Genomic DNA, 17,259 nt, shown 5'->3' with positions numbered 1-17,259 from the left:
GAAGCAGCTGGTGAATTTTAGCTGCCATGAAGTCGCATCCCACACAGAGGAAATGAACAACACCAGAAAAGCGGATCCCGGCTCTCAAGTGGAGATTTCCTGAATTTGTTGCATTGAGGAGGTCGATAAAATTACCCAGCGGAGCGCAGGACTCCCGGGAAGGGGCCGCTCCACGCAGCCAGGAAAACCCCGGGAACTCCAGATTTCCTGAATGAACCGAAAGCCTACGGCTCTTTTCTCTGCACAAACTTGTTGAACGAGTCCAGCCTCGAAGGCGCCAGCGCTGCCTGAGGCTCTCCATGCCCGAGGGAATCGGGGACTCCCTAGAACCCACTTAATTCCTGGCACCTCTCGCGTTCTCCCTTAGCTCCCACACCGACCCCGCCCCTCCCTAGCCATCCCTTCCCCCACGGAGAACTGATACAGGAATGCAAGGAAATGTTAAGCTCTCCCCGCCCAAAGGCCCCTCTATGCCCAAGTCCAGCGCTACTCCGAGGGGGCCCCTGTGGGCCCCCAGCCGGGTTCTGACCAGGCCCGGCCACTCCCTAGTTATCGGAGGGTCAGAGGACGACGTGCAGGAAAACCAATGTGAGTCCCCGGTGTGGTCAGAGTCCCGACTGAGAACTAGCAAGACAAGAGGGAGGGTGGTCCAGCCGGGCCGGCCCCTGCTCCCTTCCCTGGGCCGCGCACCCAGAGGCCGAGGCTGGCGTTTTCTCGAACTTTCAATTGCTCCCGCCCGCCCAAGCCCTCGCCTTGGACCAGCGCCAACGCCCCAGCGCTGCCGCCCGCGGGGGACGCTTTCCCCCCACGCTGCCCCCGGCCGCCTAACCCAGGGGCTGGTGGCGCAGCAGGGCGTGCGGACAGTCGGTCCGGTCCGGGGGGAGAAGGTCAGTGAAGGTGCCGGCCCCGGACGGCATGGCTGCAGCTTGGTTGGCTGCAGCCTCTGTGAGCGGCCCCCCCTCCTCCCGCCGCTACACTTATCCAGGTTTCGCGCTCCTGCGATAGGCTCATTCTGCTTGGGGGCGGAACCGCCCAGGCCCTATCCCCTTCCTGCCGCCGGGCCCGTGGCCAATGGGGCCGGACCCCAGGGCCGCCTCCCGCCCCTGCCCCTGGACAGCCCCCCCCCTTCTACTCCCCCGCAACTCTCCGCTCCTCGGGACCCGAGGGCTGCCTGGTGCTCGGAGACTGGCTGTTCGGGGCCTCCAGTCCAGGTCCGGGGTCCGGTCCTCCCCGTGAGCCCAAGAGGAGGCGGCCCCAGGCGCTCCCGGTCCGCACCCGGAGCCCGCGTTGTTCCCCGAGGGGACGGGCCCGGAGGGCGAGCGGGAAGAAGGGCAGGGCTGGATGGGAAGCGGTGGCTGCCAGCCTGCGGCCCGGGCGCGGCCGTCTACCTGGAGCCCGGGGCTGGACCATTGGACCGGGACTAGTTCGGGGCCAGGACCTGAGCAAGTGACTGCCCTTGGGAGTGGAGGAGCAGCGGAAGTGGGAGCGGCTTTCGGAACCGCTCTGAGGTCGGGGGTCCCCGCCGGGGGACCTCCGCCCGGCAACTCCCCGCCCTCAGGTTAAGTTCCCCAGCCCAGAGCTCCCGTGGGGAGGGGCCTTGTGGGGGAGGGGCCCAGCCAGCGCCTTCCACGACTTTTCCCACCCGGGCCTAGGCCGGAGTAGTGGAGTGGAAGGGAGGGGGCAGGGGGGGACTCCGAGTGAGGGACCTGAATGGTTCATTTTTCAGAGAAATTTTCAGGGCCAAACACAGCAGCTGACACTTTTTTTTCTTTTTTTAAAGCTTTTTATTTGCAAAACCAAATTGTCAACATTCAACCATGGAAAACCTCGTATCCCAATTTTTTGCCTCCCTTCTCCCCACTCTCTCCCCTGAGGACAAGTAATTCAATCTATGTTAATCATGTGCAGTTTCTTCTATACCTATTTCCCCATTTATTCTGCACAAGAAATATAAAAGGGAAAAATGAGAAAAAAAGCAAAATGCAAGCAAACAACAAAAAAGTGAAAAATTTCAACATTTACCCTAGCTAAACCTTGTGTTCCCATTCTTTGCCTCCCTTCCCCCCACTATCTCCTCAAATGGCAAGGAATTCAATATATGTTAAGCATGTCCAATTCTTCAATACATTTTTCTACTATTGTCATGCTGCAATGAATTATCAAAAATGATCAGATCAAAAAGGAAAAAAATGAGAAAAGAAACAAAATACAAGATAACAAGAACAAATAAGTGAAAATACTATGTTGTCGTCCAACTTAGTTCCCATAGTCTTATGTCTGGTTGCAGATGGCTGTCTTCATCACAAGACCATTGGAGCTGTCCCGAATAATGTCAGTTAGAAGGGCCATGTCCATCAGAATCAATCATCGTATAGTCATGTTGTTGCAATGTCCAAGGATCTTCTGGCTCTGCACATTTCACCCACCATCAGTCCATTTTAGTTTGTCCAGGCCAATCTGACAGCATCCAGAAAACAAAATACAAGATAACAAGAACAAATAAATGAAAATATTATGTTGTAGTCCAACTTAGTTCCCACAGTCCTCTCTCTGGTTGCAGATGGCTGTCTTCATCACAAGACCATTGGAGCTGTCCCGAATAATGTCAGTTAGAAGGGCCATGTCCATCAGAATCAATCATCGTATAGTCATGTTGTTGCAATGTACAAGGATCTTCTGGCTCTGCACATTTCACCCAGAGTCAGTTCATTTTACTTTCTCCAGGCCTCCCTGACAGCATCCTGCAGAATCGTATTTCATGGAACAATACTATTCCATAACATTTGTAAATCTCAATTTATTAAGGCATTCTGAACTGATGGGTATTCACTCACTTTTGAGTTCCTTGCCACAACAAAAAGGGCAGCCTCAAACATTTTTGCATATGTGGCTTTCTTCTTCCTTTATGGTCTATTGGAGATACAAGCCCATTAGAAACTCTGCTGGATCAGATGGTATGCAGGGTTTCATAGTCCTTTGGGCCCAGTTCCAAATTACTCTCCAGAAGGGTTGAAATGGTCTACAACTCCATCCGCAATCTATTAATGTCCCAGGTTTCCTAAGTCCTCTCCAACATTAGTCATTATAACTTCCTGTGACGTTAGCCAATCTGAGAGATGTGTAGTGGTCCCTCAGAGTTGTCTTAATTTGCATTTCAGAGAAAGCTGTTTTCATCAAAACATAGCTTGACATAGCCTGATATTACTTTTTAGGTGGTACATTCAGTTGTTGTATTTATTTTTCAATAGTATTTTATTTTCCTCAATATATTCTAAGATACTTTTCACTATTCATTTTTGCAAAATGTTGCAAGCCAAATGTTTCTTCCCCAAGAAAGCAAGCAATCTGATATCATCATCAGTATCCACAGTTCAGTATTTGTCTCGCTCTCATCTGCCAGGAGTGGGGGCCTTTTCCTTGGAATTTCCTGATCAGAATTTGGTGGGGAGGTAGTTTCTAAATCTTTATGGAAGAGACTTGGTGGTGGTGGGGGGTAACATGTCAAACTCCTTCCCGCTACTCTTTTGTCTTGACTCTGCGTTCCTGAAAATATGTTTTGCAGTAGGAACATTTGTCAAATTACCACGTTGATACTTTGAGAAAAATAAGCAAACAAACAATGAACAGAAAACACGACTTTAAAGATTTATTGACTTTCTTCTTCTGAACTGACTTCTTAGGGAGGCAGGGTAAAATTCTCTTTCAGGCTCTGGTATTTGGACTATTTCAGCAAGTGAACTTGGAGGAAGAGAGTGCATGTCTTGTGGAATGAATAAGAGCAACTGGTGGTATGGTTGAGAATGGGCTACCTGGAGGATCATGTCCATGGCGATTTTTCTTTGGTTTCTGTCCATGTAGATGTCAAATGAGTCAAAACATCTGAAAGGCGATCCTATGATGGACCATAAGGTAAGAATGAATAAAAAGTTTGACAAAGCGTGTCTGTTATTTGAGAAGGCATTCATGGCATCCAAAGCTGCCCCACTCCCCTCTCCAGGCTGGATAGTTATAGAAAGGGTCTCCTTCTCATGATCCACGTGTATTTCCCCAAAGAAACACCACTGAGAGAGTAAGCTGTCAAAGTAAAACTTGCATTGCTTAAAAAGACTTCTTCTCTGTCTGTTGTATGACCCAAATTTCTGGGTTGCCATTTTCTTCAGGCTTCTAACAAGTTTTTTCAAATTTTTCACTTGACCATTTACCTCTGCACATCTTTCTTTGACCTCTATGTACTGGTCCCTTATTTGTTCTCGGTTTCCATGAGCATAAATTTCTGATTCTATAGCCTCTTGTAAAATATTGATTTCATTATAAACAACAGAGGGCATTCTTGTAACTTCCATACGCTGAGGACATGTGTGTTCGGCCAGAGTTATCGCCCTCTGGAGTTCTCTCTTCTTCATGTCCACCTCCTCTTTAATGTTTTGGATGTAATATAATTGTCGCTCAAGACGAGTTGCACAACGCCTCTTGGAATTGTGTCGGATGCTCACTTCCAAATCAGCAGCATTTCGTTCGTCCATAAATGATTCTGATAACGTTGAAATTTGATTAAATTTGGACTCAAAATCTTTCAGTTTCTCTTCACTGTTTATTCTCACTTGTCTTAAGTTCTCCATCTCTGCCTTTCGAGACTGAATTTTTTTCTCAACTGCTTTAATACTTTCTTTAATTTCCTGAGCTACAGTTTCCAGACCTGAGATTTCTTTTGACTGGTTTGCATTTTGATTCTTGAGATCTTTGATTTCTGAAGTAATTTGTATTCGTTCAACCCTCATTTCATTCAAAGTTTTGTAATGATTGTCAATAGTTTCTCGATTCTTCTTGAGATCATTTTCAAGTAAATTCATATGTTGGTGAAATGCAGACAACTGTGCCATTTTATTTTCCACTTCTTTCTGCAAATTATTTATTTCAATGTCCATATCACCCAAGTAAGTAGGTCTGGGTTTTTCACATGGGGAATAGCGTCCTTCAAATACTTCATCACCACTGGCTGTTAAAATTTTGCAACAGTTCTTGGGAAATTCCTCACCCTGCATCACTGCATGGGCCACAGAGTTACTTTTAATGAGCAGCACAGACTGTATGTCCTTGATATCAATCAAAGTATTGGCCACCACTGCATCACGTATTTCTAAGGCTTTGAGAACTGTTGGAAATTCTGGGTGATCCGCTGCTCTGCCTGTGACATCATACACCTCACAGTCAAATGCTGACACAATTATCTGTGGTCCTGGAGAGCCTGGTGGATAAATGGTTTTCATCAGCCCCTGAAGAATCAGCTCATCATTGTGGTTGTCACAGAAAAAGTGAAGAAGAAGGCCCTGCAAGCAGCACTCAATCGCCAAAGCAAATTCAGGATCTCGGAGACGAATGCAAGCTCCGAGGGGGCCTAATGGTTTGTGAGTAAAATGCCCTTGATTATAGGCATGGTCTACTGCTTCCACAAGGGCTGCAATGTGGGGTCCGAATCTTTTCAGTGGCTCAGATTTGCAATCCTCACACTGCCTTAGCTGGTTTTGCTCCTCATGCAGCATCTCCTGTATATCAGACTCTTGTCTCTTAAGTCGAAAATGTTCTTCATCAACTTTTTTTACATTTCCATGAATAAGGTTTATATCTTGTACAAGTGAATATTCTTGCTTTCTGAGTGTCTTTAATCTTTCTGTCAACATGGAAATGTTTTTCTGTCTCTCCAGTCCTGCAGGTTCTAAACTTGTTTTCTTGTTTTCAATTTCGTCATGAAGCTGTCTTGAAATTCTTTCTAATTTATTCAATTCATTTTCAGACAAATTATATAAAGACCTCATTTGAGTATAGGCCATATCTATTTTCTTGGTGTTTTCTTTTGCTTCAGTGTATTCCTGCTGTAATCCACTGTGGTCCTCATTTAACTTGCCAATATTCTTGATGATGGCTTGGAGCCTCTTTTCTGCTTCATTTAATCTGGACTTGGAAAGCTCCAGTTCCTGTGCTAATTCTCTGCTACGCTGTTCTTCAACACTCTTATTACTTATCTTTTTATATATGTCTCTCTCAATTTCAATTACAATTGCCCAAGCCATCTCACAACTCAAGTCTTCTAAGTCTTCCATCATATAAATCAAATTCTCACGACGAGTCTCTAATACTATGAGCTCATCATTGAGTCTCTGAAGCTGCTCTTTCCCTTCCTCTAGGCTCTGCTGGTTTCTTGATTTTGTCTCTAGAATTTCTGAATACTCTTCCCTCATCCCCTCAAGCTTGGTTGCTTTCAGAAATAATCTGTATCTCTCACCATCATCTTTGATCTGCAGTAACTGCCCACCCACCTCTTGTTGTAAAACGGTCACGGGATTGTCTACTCTGATCTTAAAATGGGCGAGAATGGCTGGCAGCTCGTCTCCCTCACAAACAACTAGGTTTCCTGCTTGGTCTTTTAGTTGGTGACTTGGATTCCTATCTACACAGATGCATTTCTGTACAGTTATGGAATCCCCAAAAACCTCAGCCTTAAAAGCCTTTTTCCCTGTGTTCCTTAAAGTAATGGAGATGGTAGCGGAAGTCTCTCCTTCTTTCACAAACTGTCTGAGAGACAATCCTAAGGATTTCCCGCCCAGACCCACTATCAGGGCTGCCAGCAATGCGCTCTTCCCGCTGTGTCCCACCACCAAGTTGACACTGGACCCAAATCTCACGGGCCCGAGCTTGGAATAGCTCATGAAATTCTCCAGCTGAATACTCTCAATGATACCCGCTTCCTCTGGGGCTGACTGAGAAACAGAACGTTCAGGAGACACGTTCTGGAAGAGGACCGGCGCCCTGTCCTCACTCATGCAACCCGCTGGCCCTGGCCTCTCTCTTGGCTCCTCCCCTGAGGTAGAGGGTACTGCAAAATCCAGTTTCCTCTGCGCCATTTTGTCAGTGACAGAAAAACCCGCCTGGGTGGGAGGACTCTTCCAGAGTCACTTCCTTCTCCTCTGCCCCACCCTTTCCAAGGAGGCACAATGTGCCTCTATGGAGTCTCTAAGCCCTTAGAACTACACTCTGGCCCCAATTTCCTGTTCTACACCAGCAGAGACAGACAAGCCAGGCCCTGCCTGTGATTTCCGGGGTGGCGGGAAAACGCCACCAGGGAAAAACGCCCAAGCAGTTGAGCCTCAGCAGAGGCCGCAACAGCGGTAAAAGCTCTCTATTGCCTTTCAGCCCAGTCCGCCCACGCCACGCGGCCCACTCACGGCCACACGAGTCCTCGCCACTGCCTACCCGACCTGGCCCCGAGACTGCGATCCCCTCAGCACTCAACCCCACATGGCCAACAGCTACAAGGCACAGACCCAAAGATGTCTACCGAGCTGTGACAGGGAGTGACAGGAAGTGACAGGAAGGAAAGGGGCGGAGTCCGAGTTGTGGAGTGCGCCTGTGCCTACACCTGCGCACTACCTCCTGCCTTGTGCCCTCCCCTACCTTCCGGTTCTCACACCACGGGGTGGCCCCAGGAGCTCCAAAATCAGGTTTCCAGTGGGCAGGGAGGGAAGAGTGCCTCCCGTGGCTCTCAGAGGAAATTCATAGTAACGGAAAACAGACTTTCAGCTAAACAACACTTGCCCTGAGCCCCAACTCTTGGTCATTAATAAAAGGCAATCAACCAGCCACAGTTCCCACACTCAGAAAGCACATCTCTGACCCTGTCACTGTTATGATCTAGAAGATTCCTTGGCCCTACTTACCCCTTAAGATGAAATACAAACGGTTCTGTTTGACTTTTAAAGCCCTGCACAGTCTCCATCAGGCTTCCCTTCACAGGCTGACTACCCCGTCCTTCCCTGCACACCCTCAAGGCTGCAGGCCGGCTCCTCACTTTGTCATGGGAGTATGTGCTCTGCATGGACATGACAGTCATCTGCCTCTCGCAAATGCAGTGAGGGAGCAGAGCATTCACCCTGAAATCCCGGAGACGTGAGTCCGCATATGGTCTCCGGCTCAGTAGTTGTGTGTGCCTGAGCAAGAGCTTCCCGACCCTCCGTCTGCCTCACTTTCCTTATCTGTAAAATCAGGAGGCCAAGAGCCCCTGCTTCCCTGGCTTGTTGTGAAGGGTCAAGGGAGTCATTTTGGGAACATGCTTTGCAGTCCTTAAAGGATTGTGGAATGGTCATGGCTGCTCCCTCTTATTTCAATCACCATCAACCTGAGAAAAAAGGCCAATGTTAGCATAAAGCTCTAAACTAAATAAACAGAATGAGTGTAACCTCCAATTAAAACTCCCCTACCATGACGTATAATCGGTTATAATAAAGAGTCAAAAGGGAGGGATTGACAAAAGAACCCACCTACAAATGGCTTTCATATTCAATTTGAATGGATGTAAATGCTTTACACAAGGAAAGGCACCAAAGAGATCCTGAAAAGGGCTTGAAACACCATTTGACATGTAAGAAATGATGAGCTAATGGATTCTAGAAAACATGGAAAGACCTGCAGGAAATAGTGAAGAGTGAAAGGAGCAGAACCAAGAAAATGCTATGGACAGTAATGGTGATATGAGTCCAAACCACTGTGAGTGATGAAGTTACTCTCACTATGTCAGTTCTAGAAATACTAAGTATAGAAAAAGCAGGTTTAGCAGGAGTCTCATGGAGCAGAGTGGGCCTTGTCCTATAACTCCAGAGGCTTGAGAGGAGGGAAAATTCATGTAACTCAGAAAGAATACATATGGAGACATTTACTTCCCCCTAAGCCTCCTTTCCTCTCCTCTAGCTGAACAACAGCTAGAAAATTCATGCAGACCTGGAAGGAGACCATTGAGCATGATGGAACGTGTCTAGTTCCCCTCTTTCCACTGTCATTGAAGACTCAAAACCAGACAGGTTCATCATAGAAACCAGAGGGGAGATGCTGCAAAGCATTCAGACAATTAAGACACTACTGCCTTCTTGGTAAAATTTTATACTGATTCACCCATTCTGGAGAACAATTGGAACAATAAAAAAGGGCTATAAAACCATTCATAGCCTATGAGCAAGAAATATCACTCTAGATATTTATCTTAAAGAAAGAAAAACAAAAAAGACAAAGGATTTGTAGGTCCAAAAAGATTTACAGCAGCTTTTTTGAGGTGGTAAAGAATTGGAAATTAAAAGGATGTCCATCTATTGGGGAATGACTGAGCATGTTGTATATTATTGTGATTTCTTAATTAATTTTTTTATTTTCGAAATATATGCATGGGCAATTTATCAGCATTGACTCATAGCCTTTTGTTCCAAATTTTCCTTTCCTTTCCCCTACCCTTTTCATCTAGATGGCAAGCAATCCAGTATGTGTTAAAGTATATGTTAAATCCATGTTGATAAACATATAAACTTATTTATGTAATTATCTTGCAGCACAAGAAAAATCAGATCAAAAAGGAAAGAAAATGAATAAGAAAACAAAATGCAAGTGAACAACAAAAAAAAAGTGTAAGAATGGTTTCTTTTGATCTGCATTCAGTTCCACAGTCCTCTCTCTCTCTCTGCGTGTAGATAGCTCTCTTCATCACAAGGTTGTTGAAACTGGCCTCAATCATCTCATTATTGGAAAGGGTCATGTCCCTCAGAATTTGATTGTTGTATAATACTGTGTTGCCATGTACAGTGATCTCCTGGTTCTGCTCATTTCACTCAGCATCAGTTCATGTCAGTCTCTCCAGGCCTTTCTGAAATCATTGTGGTGATTATTTCTTATAATATTTCATAACATTCATATACCATAAATTATTCAGCCATTCTCTAATTGATGGGCACCACTCAGTTTCCAGTTTCTAGCCACTATGTAAAGGGCTGCCACAAACATTTTTGCTCATGTGGGTACCTGTCTCTCCTTTGAAATCTCTTTGTGATATAAGCCCAATAGAAACATAGCTGGAGGCCCTCCGCCCGCCGGCCGCTCCTGGGCCGGGGCGGCCCGGCCCGGCCGGCCCCTCCGCCCGCCCCCGCGGACCCGGCCTGGCGCGGCCGCCCGCCTTCGCCGCCCTCGCCTGCGCCGCCGCCTCGTCGCTGCTGGGGTTCCTCCGCTCGGCGCCCCGGGGCCGCCGTCTGCTCCTGCTGCCGCCTTTGCCCTCGTCGCCGCAGGCCAGCGCCCCCCGCTGCCGCCCGGCGCCGCCCGCCATGCCCGGCCCGGCCGCCGGGAGCAGGGCCCGGGTCTACGCCGAGGTGAACAGCCTGAGGAGCCGCGAGTATTGGGACTACGAGGCGCACGTCCCGAGCTGGGGTAATCAGGACGATTACCAACTGGTTCGGAAACTTGGTCGGGGAAAATATAGTGAAGTGTTTGAGGCCATTAACATCACCAACAATGAGAGAGTGGTTGTAAAAATTCTCAAGCCAGTGAAGAAAAAGAAGATAAAACGAGAGGTTAAGATTCTGGAAAATCTTCGAGGTGGAACAAATATCATTAAGCTCATTGACACTGTGAAAGACCCAGTGTCAAAGACTCCAGCTTTGGTGTTTGAATACATCAATAATACAGATTTTAAGCAACTATACCAGATCCTTACAGACTTTGATATCCGGTTTTATATGTATGAACTGCTTAAGGCCCTGGATTACTGTCATAGCATGGGAATCATGCACAGAGATGTCAAACCTCACAATGTTATGATAGATCACCAACAGAAAAAGCTTCGACTAATAGACTGGGGTCTGGCAGAATTCTACCATCCTGCTCAGGAGTATAATGTGCGTGTGGCTTCTAGGTACTTCAAAGGGCCAGAGCTCCTTGTGGATTACCAGATGTATGACTATAGTCTCGACATGTGGAGCTTAGGCTGTATGCTGGCCAGCATGATCTTCCGAAAGGAGCCCTTCTTCCATGGCCAAGACAACTACGACCAGCTTGTCCGAATTGCCAAAGTACTTGGTACAGATGAGTTATATGGATATCTGAAGAAATACCACATAGACCTGGACCCACACTTCAATGATATCCTGGGGCAACACTCTCGAAAACGCTGGGAAAACTTCATCCATAGTGAGAATAGACATCTCGTCAGTCCTGAGGCCCTGGATCTTCTGGACAAGCTTCTGCGCTATGACCATCAACAAAGGCTGACCGCCAAAGAGGCCATGGACCACCCTTATTTCTACCCTGTGGTGAAGGAGCAGTCCCAGCCAAGCTCAGAAAATTCTGTGCTCTCCAGTGGTCTCTCAGCGGCACGATGAAGACTGGAAAACGACGGGTCTGATGCTGTTTCTCCCACTTTTCCATAAGCAGAACAAGAACCAAATCAAATGTCTTAAAAACGTGTGTACAGAGACCACATGCAGCGGACAGACACGTCACAGTGACAGGTTACGAGAGCAGGAACCACACCAGCTGAATGGCAACCAACAGTTTATAAAACAAACCTTACTTCTGAATGTAAAAGGTTCATATGCCTTTGACTTCCTGTTGACTTCCTTCTGACCCAGAAAGCATGGAAAATGTGAAGGGTATGCAAAATGGTTGTTGGTTAATGTTGCTCCCCCACTTCCTATATCCCCACCTCAACCCATTGACTTTTGGCCCCGTGGTCCCCCCTCCCCCCTTCCCCAGCAAACTGTATTAACAGCTGGCCACAAACTCCACAGTGGGGAAATGGGGGGAAATATATGGCATGATGGACAGTTATATATTATAATTTAAAAAATTATATATTATTGAATAAAAGTTTTAAAAGAAAAAAAAAAAAAAAAAAAAAAAAAAAAGAAACATAGCTGGATCAAAGGGTATGCAGAGTTTGATGACTTTTTTGAGCATAGTTCCAAAATTGCTCTCCAGAATGGCTGGATCTGTTTGCAATTCCAAGAACAATATATTAGAGTCCCAGTTTTCCCACATCCTCTCCAACATCTGTCATTATCTTTTCCTGTCATTGTAGTCAATCTGAGAAGTGCTGGATGGTATCTTAGAGTTGACTTGATTTGCATTTCTCTGATCAATAATGATCTAGAGCACCTTTTCATTTGACTAGAAATAGTTTCAACTTCTTCATCTGAAAATTTTCTATTCCTATCCTTGTATCACTTATCAATTGGAGAATGTCTCAAATTTATAAATTTGGGTCATTTCTCTATATGATTTAGAAATGAGGCCTTTATCAAAATCCTAAAATGTAAACATGTTTTCCCAATTTATTGCTTCCCTTCTAATCTTTTCTACATTAGTTTTGTTTGTATAAAAACTTTTTAGCTTAATATAATCAGAATTGTCTATTTGGTGTTTATTTATGAGTTCCAGGTCTTCTTTGGTTTATTTTGGTCACAAATTCCCTCCTTCTCCACAGATCTGAGAGGAAAATTATCATATATTCTTCTAATTTGCTTATAACATCACTCATTATGTTTAACATTTCGACATTATCTTGGTATGTGGTGCTAGGCATGGGCTGCTGCCTAGTTTCTGCCATACTAGTTTTCTGCTTTTCCAATGGTTTTCATCAAATAATGAGTTCTTATCCAAAAGCTGGCGTGTTTAGGTTTGTTAAAAACTAGATTGGTATAGTTATTGACTATTTTGTCATGTGAACCTAACCTATTCCACTGATTGAAAACACTATTTCTTAGCCAGTACTAAATGGTTTTAATGACAGAGCAGTCTGATCAGGTAGACCTATAGAATTGGGAAGTTTTTGAGTTTGTGTGGTGGCAAAGATGGGTCAGCTCTTCTCCTCAAGCCCTAAAGATTCATCATTCTGCTGACTCTTGAGAAATAGGGACAAATTCCAACTCAAAGATTTCAAAAGGAAAAGGCTTATTCACTTTTGTAATGCGGTGTAGCCTCAATATAAGTTAGACAACCATGAGACATGACCTATTAATGGCTCCATCAATTTCACTACTATTAGGGAATTAGACTTATTTTGTAGGAAACAAGGCAACTGGATGAAGGTCACTTATGTTCAGGCCTTTATGGATCTCTCCCAGGATCTGAAACTATGGTTAATTTGCAGGATGTTGCAGGTTAAGTTTACTCCAGAGTAACTATGTATGGATGCTGATCCCATGAATTACCTTGTCATTTCCACTCCTTTGGGGGAGCAAGGGGAGTCTGCACCCCCTGGCAGTCCTCAACAGGACCCTCCTGATTGGCCTCCAGAGCTGCCCCCTCACCAACAGCGGGATCACAGATCCCACACTATCCAACTCTCCTCCCCAACAGAGCTGGACTCTGTTAATGCAGAAATGTTTAGTTTAATGAAGCTGTTATTCCCATTCATCTTATGGTGCCCATTCATATACAATTCTTAAGCAGATCCCAGGGAATACACAATGGTTCTCCACTCTGGACCTTAAAGATGTTTTTTCTGTATTCCTTTGCATGAGGACTCAAGATTCTTTTTTGCTTTTGAATGGGGTAAGCCAGGGGAACTCCCTCATCAACTAACTTGGACTGTCTTGCTCCAGGGTTTTCATGACAGCCCTCATTTGTTTGGGCAAGCCCGAGGGAAAGATTTGCAAGACCTTAAGCTGTCAGAGAGCAGTCTCATACATCATGTCAATGATATTTTACTCTGCAGTCCCACCAGAGAAAAGTCCTGGATGGTGACCACAAAGATCAAGGGTTCCCAAACTACAGCCTGCAGGCCAGATAGGGCCCACTGAGGATGTTTATGTGGTCCTCTGCATTACGGCAAATGGGTTCAGGGACAGAGAAAGAGTGTAAGGTTTTGTTTTTACTATAGTTCGGCCCTCCAGCACTCTGAGGGACAGTGAACTGGTCCCCTCTTTAAAGTTTGAGGACCACTAACAAACACCGTAAACTTTCTAGCATCAAGAGGATACAGGGTATCCATACTGAAGGTCCACATTGACTGTCAGTCAGTCAAATATTTGGGTCACAATCAAAACCCCACCTATCAATCTCTAACACAGGAGAGAAAACAGGCTATTTTAAGCCTCCCAGATCCAGTCTCAAAGAAGCAGCTTCGAACTTTTCTAGGCATGGCCAGTTTTTGTAGAATATGGATCACTCATTTTGGAATGTTTGCCAGACCCCTCTATGATTTTATCAAGGTCCTGATCATCTTATTCTTGAATGGGGACCAGAGCAAGTTAAGGCTTTTAAAACACTGAAAGCCAAACTGTCCTCTGCCCCTGCCCTGTGGAATGCTACAAGATGTGAATGATGTTGCCACATGTATTTCAATGGGACAAAATACATATTGATAGCCAAAAACCAAAGGTATTGCCCATTCAATTCAGGATTGAAAAATCTCAAAATTTCTGTAATGACAGAGGACACTTGCCTCAACTTCAGAATGTCTATGGGTTATACACTATATATTCACTCCATGGTGCTCTACTTATTATAGCAATCAATTTGTATGTAATGACCTGGGCACCCTCTCCTAACCCAGGGGTAGAAATGTGATGAAGTGAATACCTCTATTATACCTGTGTCTCTTTTTGTTTAAGAATGATACAATCCTTGGAAATAATTCAGAATTTTAGCAAAGTTGCAGGATACAAAATAAATCCACATAAATCCTCAGGATTTTTATACATTACCAACACAATCCAACAGCAAGAGATACAAAGAGAAATTCCATTCAAAATAACGGTCGATAGTGTAAAATATTTGGGAATATATCTACCAAAGCAGAATCAGGAATTATATGAGCAAAATTACAAAACACTTGCCACAAAAATAAGGTCAGATTTAAATAATAGGAAAGACATTCAGTGCTCTTGGATAGGCCAAGCAAATATAATTAAGATGACAATACTCCCTAAACTAATCTATTTATTTAGTGCTATACCAATCAGACTCCCAAGAAACTATTTTAATGACCTAGAAAAAATAACAACAGAATTCATATGGAACAACAAAAGGTCGAGAATTTCAAGGGAAGTAATGAAAAAAAATTAAATGAAGGTCTAGCTGTACCTGATCTAGAACTGTATTATAAAGCAACAGTCACCAAAACCATTTGGTATTGGCTAAGAAATAGACTAGTTGATCAGGGGAATAGGTTAGGTTCACAGGGCAAGATAGTGAATAAAAATAGCAATCTAGTGTTTGATAAACCCAAAAATCCCAAATCTTGAGATAAGAATTCATTATTTGACAAAAACTGCTGGGAAAACTGGAAATTAGTATGGCAGAAACTAGGCATGGACCCACATTTAACACCACATACTAAGATAAGATCAAAATGGATCCAAGATTTAGACATAAAGAACGAAATCATAAATAAATTGGAGGAACATGGGATGGTTTACCTCTCAGACTTGTGGAGGAGGAAGGAGTTTGTGTCCAAGGGAGAACTAGAGACCATTATTGATCACAAAATAGAAAATTTTGATTACACCAAATTAAAAAGTTTCTGCACAAACAAAACTAATAAAAACAAGATTAGAAGGGAAGTAACAAATTGGGAAAACATTTTTACAGTTAAAGGTTCTGATAAAGGCCTCATCTCCAAAATATACAGAGAATTGACTTTAATTTATAAGAAATCAAGCTATTCTCCAATTGATAAATGGTCAAAGGATATGAACAGACAATTTTCAGATGATGAAATTGAAACTATTTCCACTCATATGAAAGAGTGTTCCAAATCACCATTGATCAGAGAAATGCAAATTAAGACAACTCTGAAATATCATTACACACCTGTCAGATTGGCTAAGATGACAGGAACTAATAACGATGAATGTTGGAGGGGCTGTGGGAAAACTGGGACACTGATGCATTGTTGGTGGAGTTGTGAAAGAATCCAACCATTCTGGAGAGCAATCTGGAATTATGCCCAAAAAGTTATCAAAATGTGCATACCCTTTGACCCAGCAGTGCTACTAGTGGGCTTATATCCCAAGGAAATACTAAAGAGTGGAAAGGGACCTGTACGTGCCAAAATGTTTGTGGCAGCTCTTTTTGTAGTGGCTAGAAACTGGAAAATGGATGGATGTACATCAATTGGAGAATGGTTAGGTAAATTATGGTATATGAATGTTATAGAATATTATTGTTCTGTAAGAAATGACCAACTGGAGGAATACAGAGAGGCTTGGAGAGACATCAACTGATGCTGAGTGAAATGAGCAGAACTAGGAGATCATTATACACTTCAACAATGATACTGTATGAGGATGTATTCTGATGGAAGTGGGTATCTTCAACATAGAGAAGAGCTAATCCAATTCCAATTGATCAATGATGGACAGAATCAGCTACACCCAGAAAAGGAACACTGGGAAATGAGTGTAAACTGAGAGCATTGGTTTTGTTTTGTTTTGTTTTGTTTTGTTTCTCTTCCCAGATTATTTTTACCTTGCGAATACAATCCTTCCTTTGCAACAACAACAAAATTCGGTTCTGCACATATATATTGTACCTAGGATATAATATAAGATATTTAATATGTATGGGAATGCCTGCCATCTAGGGGAGGGGGTGGAGGGAAGGAGGGGAAAAACTCGGAACAGAAGGGAGTACAAGGGATAATGTTGTAAAAAAATAAAATTACTTATGCATATGATCTGCTCAGGTTTCCCAACCCCCACCCCAAGCACAAACTGTTCCTTATCTAAAAACCCATTGAATTCTATTCAAATTCTAACCCTAGCTGAACCCCAAGCCAGAGGCCAACCTGGGACTCCACTCACAAGCCCCTTTAGATTGAAAGGGGGCAACTGGAATCTACTCTTTGTAGAAGTCCCCAACGTGGCATCCTTTTGCTGTCCATGTCAAGGGTTTCTGCACACCAGTGCCAGCCCTGTCCCTGGTGTCTTTCTACCTTTCAACCTTACTTCCAAAACCCACAATAAAACTCTTTTATCAAAAAAAAAAAAAAAAAAAAAAAAAAAAAAAAAAAAAGAATGATGCAATCCCCACAAATACCCTCAGGCTCTTGGATTGAACATTAGAAAAGAATGGTAAAATGGTATTTCTCTCAAAGAGTCAGCCTTCCTGATAGATTATTGGTAATATACAAAAATGCTGAAAATTTGTCTGGGTATATTTTTGATTATGCTATATGACTGAAGGTGTTGATTTTTTGAATTAGTTTTTTTACATTGATTTCTCAAATAAACCATTATGTTATCCACGCAAAGTGGATAACACAGGAAACCTCACCCGGCACGGACACGGAAAGGATTGACAGATTGATAGCTCTTCCTTGATTCTGATTTTTCTTTACCAGTGCTTATTTCATTTCAAAATGTATTATTGTCTTATTTCTATGCCTTGTTACTTTTTGTAAGGAAGTTACATTTTAAGGAAGTCTCCAGTTATTCCTAAGCTTTTCCATTT

General features: G+C 44.0%; 1 protein-coding gene and 1 pseudogene across 1 annotated transcript; one reads left to right on the top strand and one right to left on the bottom strand.

The window, feature by feature from the left end:
* Positions 1-1,420: 1,420 nt before the first annotated feature.
* Positions 1,421-6,899, bottom strand: LOC141548602 (structural maintenance of chromosomes protein 6 pseudogene; annotated as a pseudogene).
* A 3,049-nt stretch (positions 6,900-9,948) lies between these two features.
* LOC141548382 (casein kinase II subunit alpha') lies at positions 9,949-11,646 on the top strand. The gene has a single exon (XM_074277238.1). The coding sequence runs from the start codon at positions 10,131-10,133 to the stop codon at positions 11,181-11,183; it is 1,053 nt and encodes a 350-aa protein (XP_074133339.1). The 5' UTR covers positions 9,949-10,130; the 3' UTR covers positions 11,184-11,646.
* Positions 11,647-17,259: the final 5,613 nt, after the last annotated feature.

The sequence above is a fragment of the Sminthopsis crassicaudata genome, chromosome X (genome assembly GCF_048593235.1).
Source record: "Sminthopsis crassicaudata isolate SCR6 chromosome X, ASM4859323v1, whole genome shotgun sequence".
NCBI lineage: Eukaryota > Metazoa > Chordata > Mammalia > Dasyuromorphia > Dasyuridae > Sminthopsis > Sminthopsis crassicaudata.
This window is presented reverse-complemented; position numbering and strand designations above follow the sequence as displayed.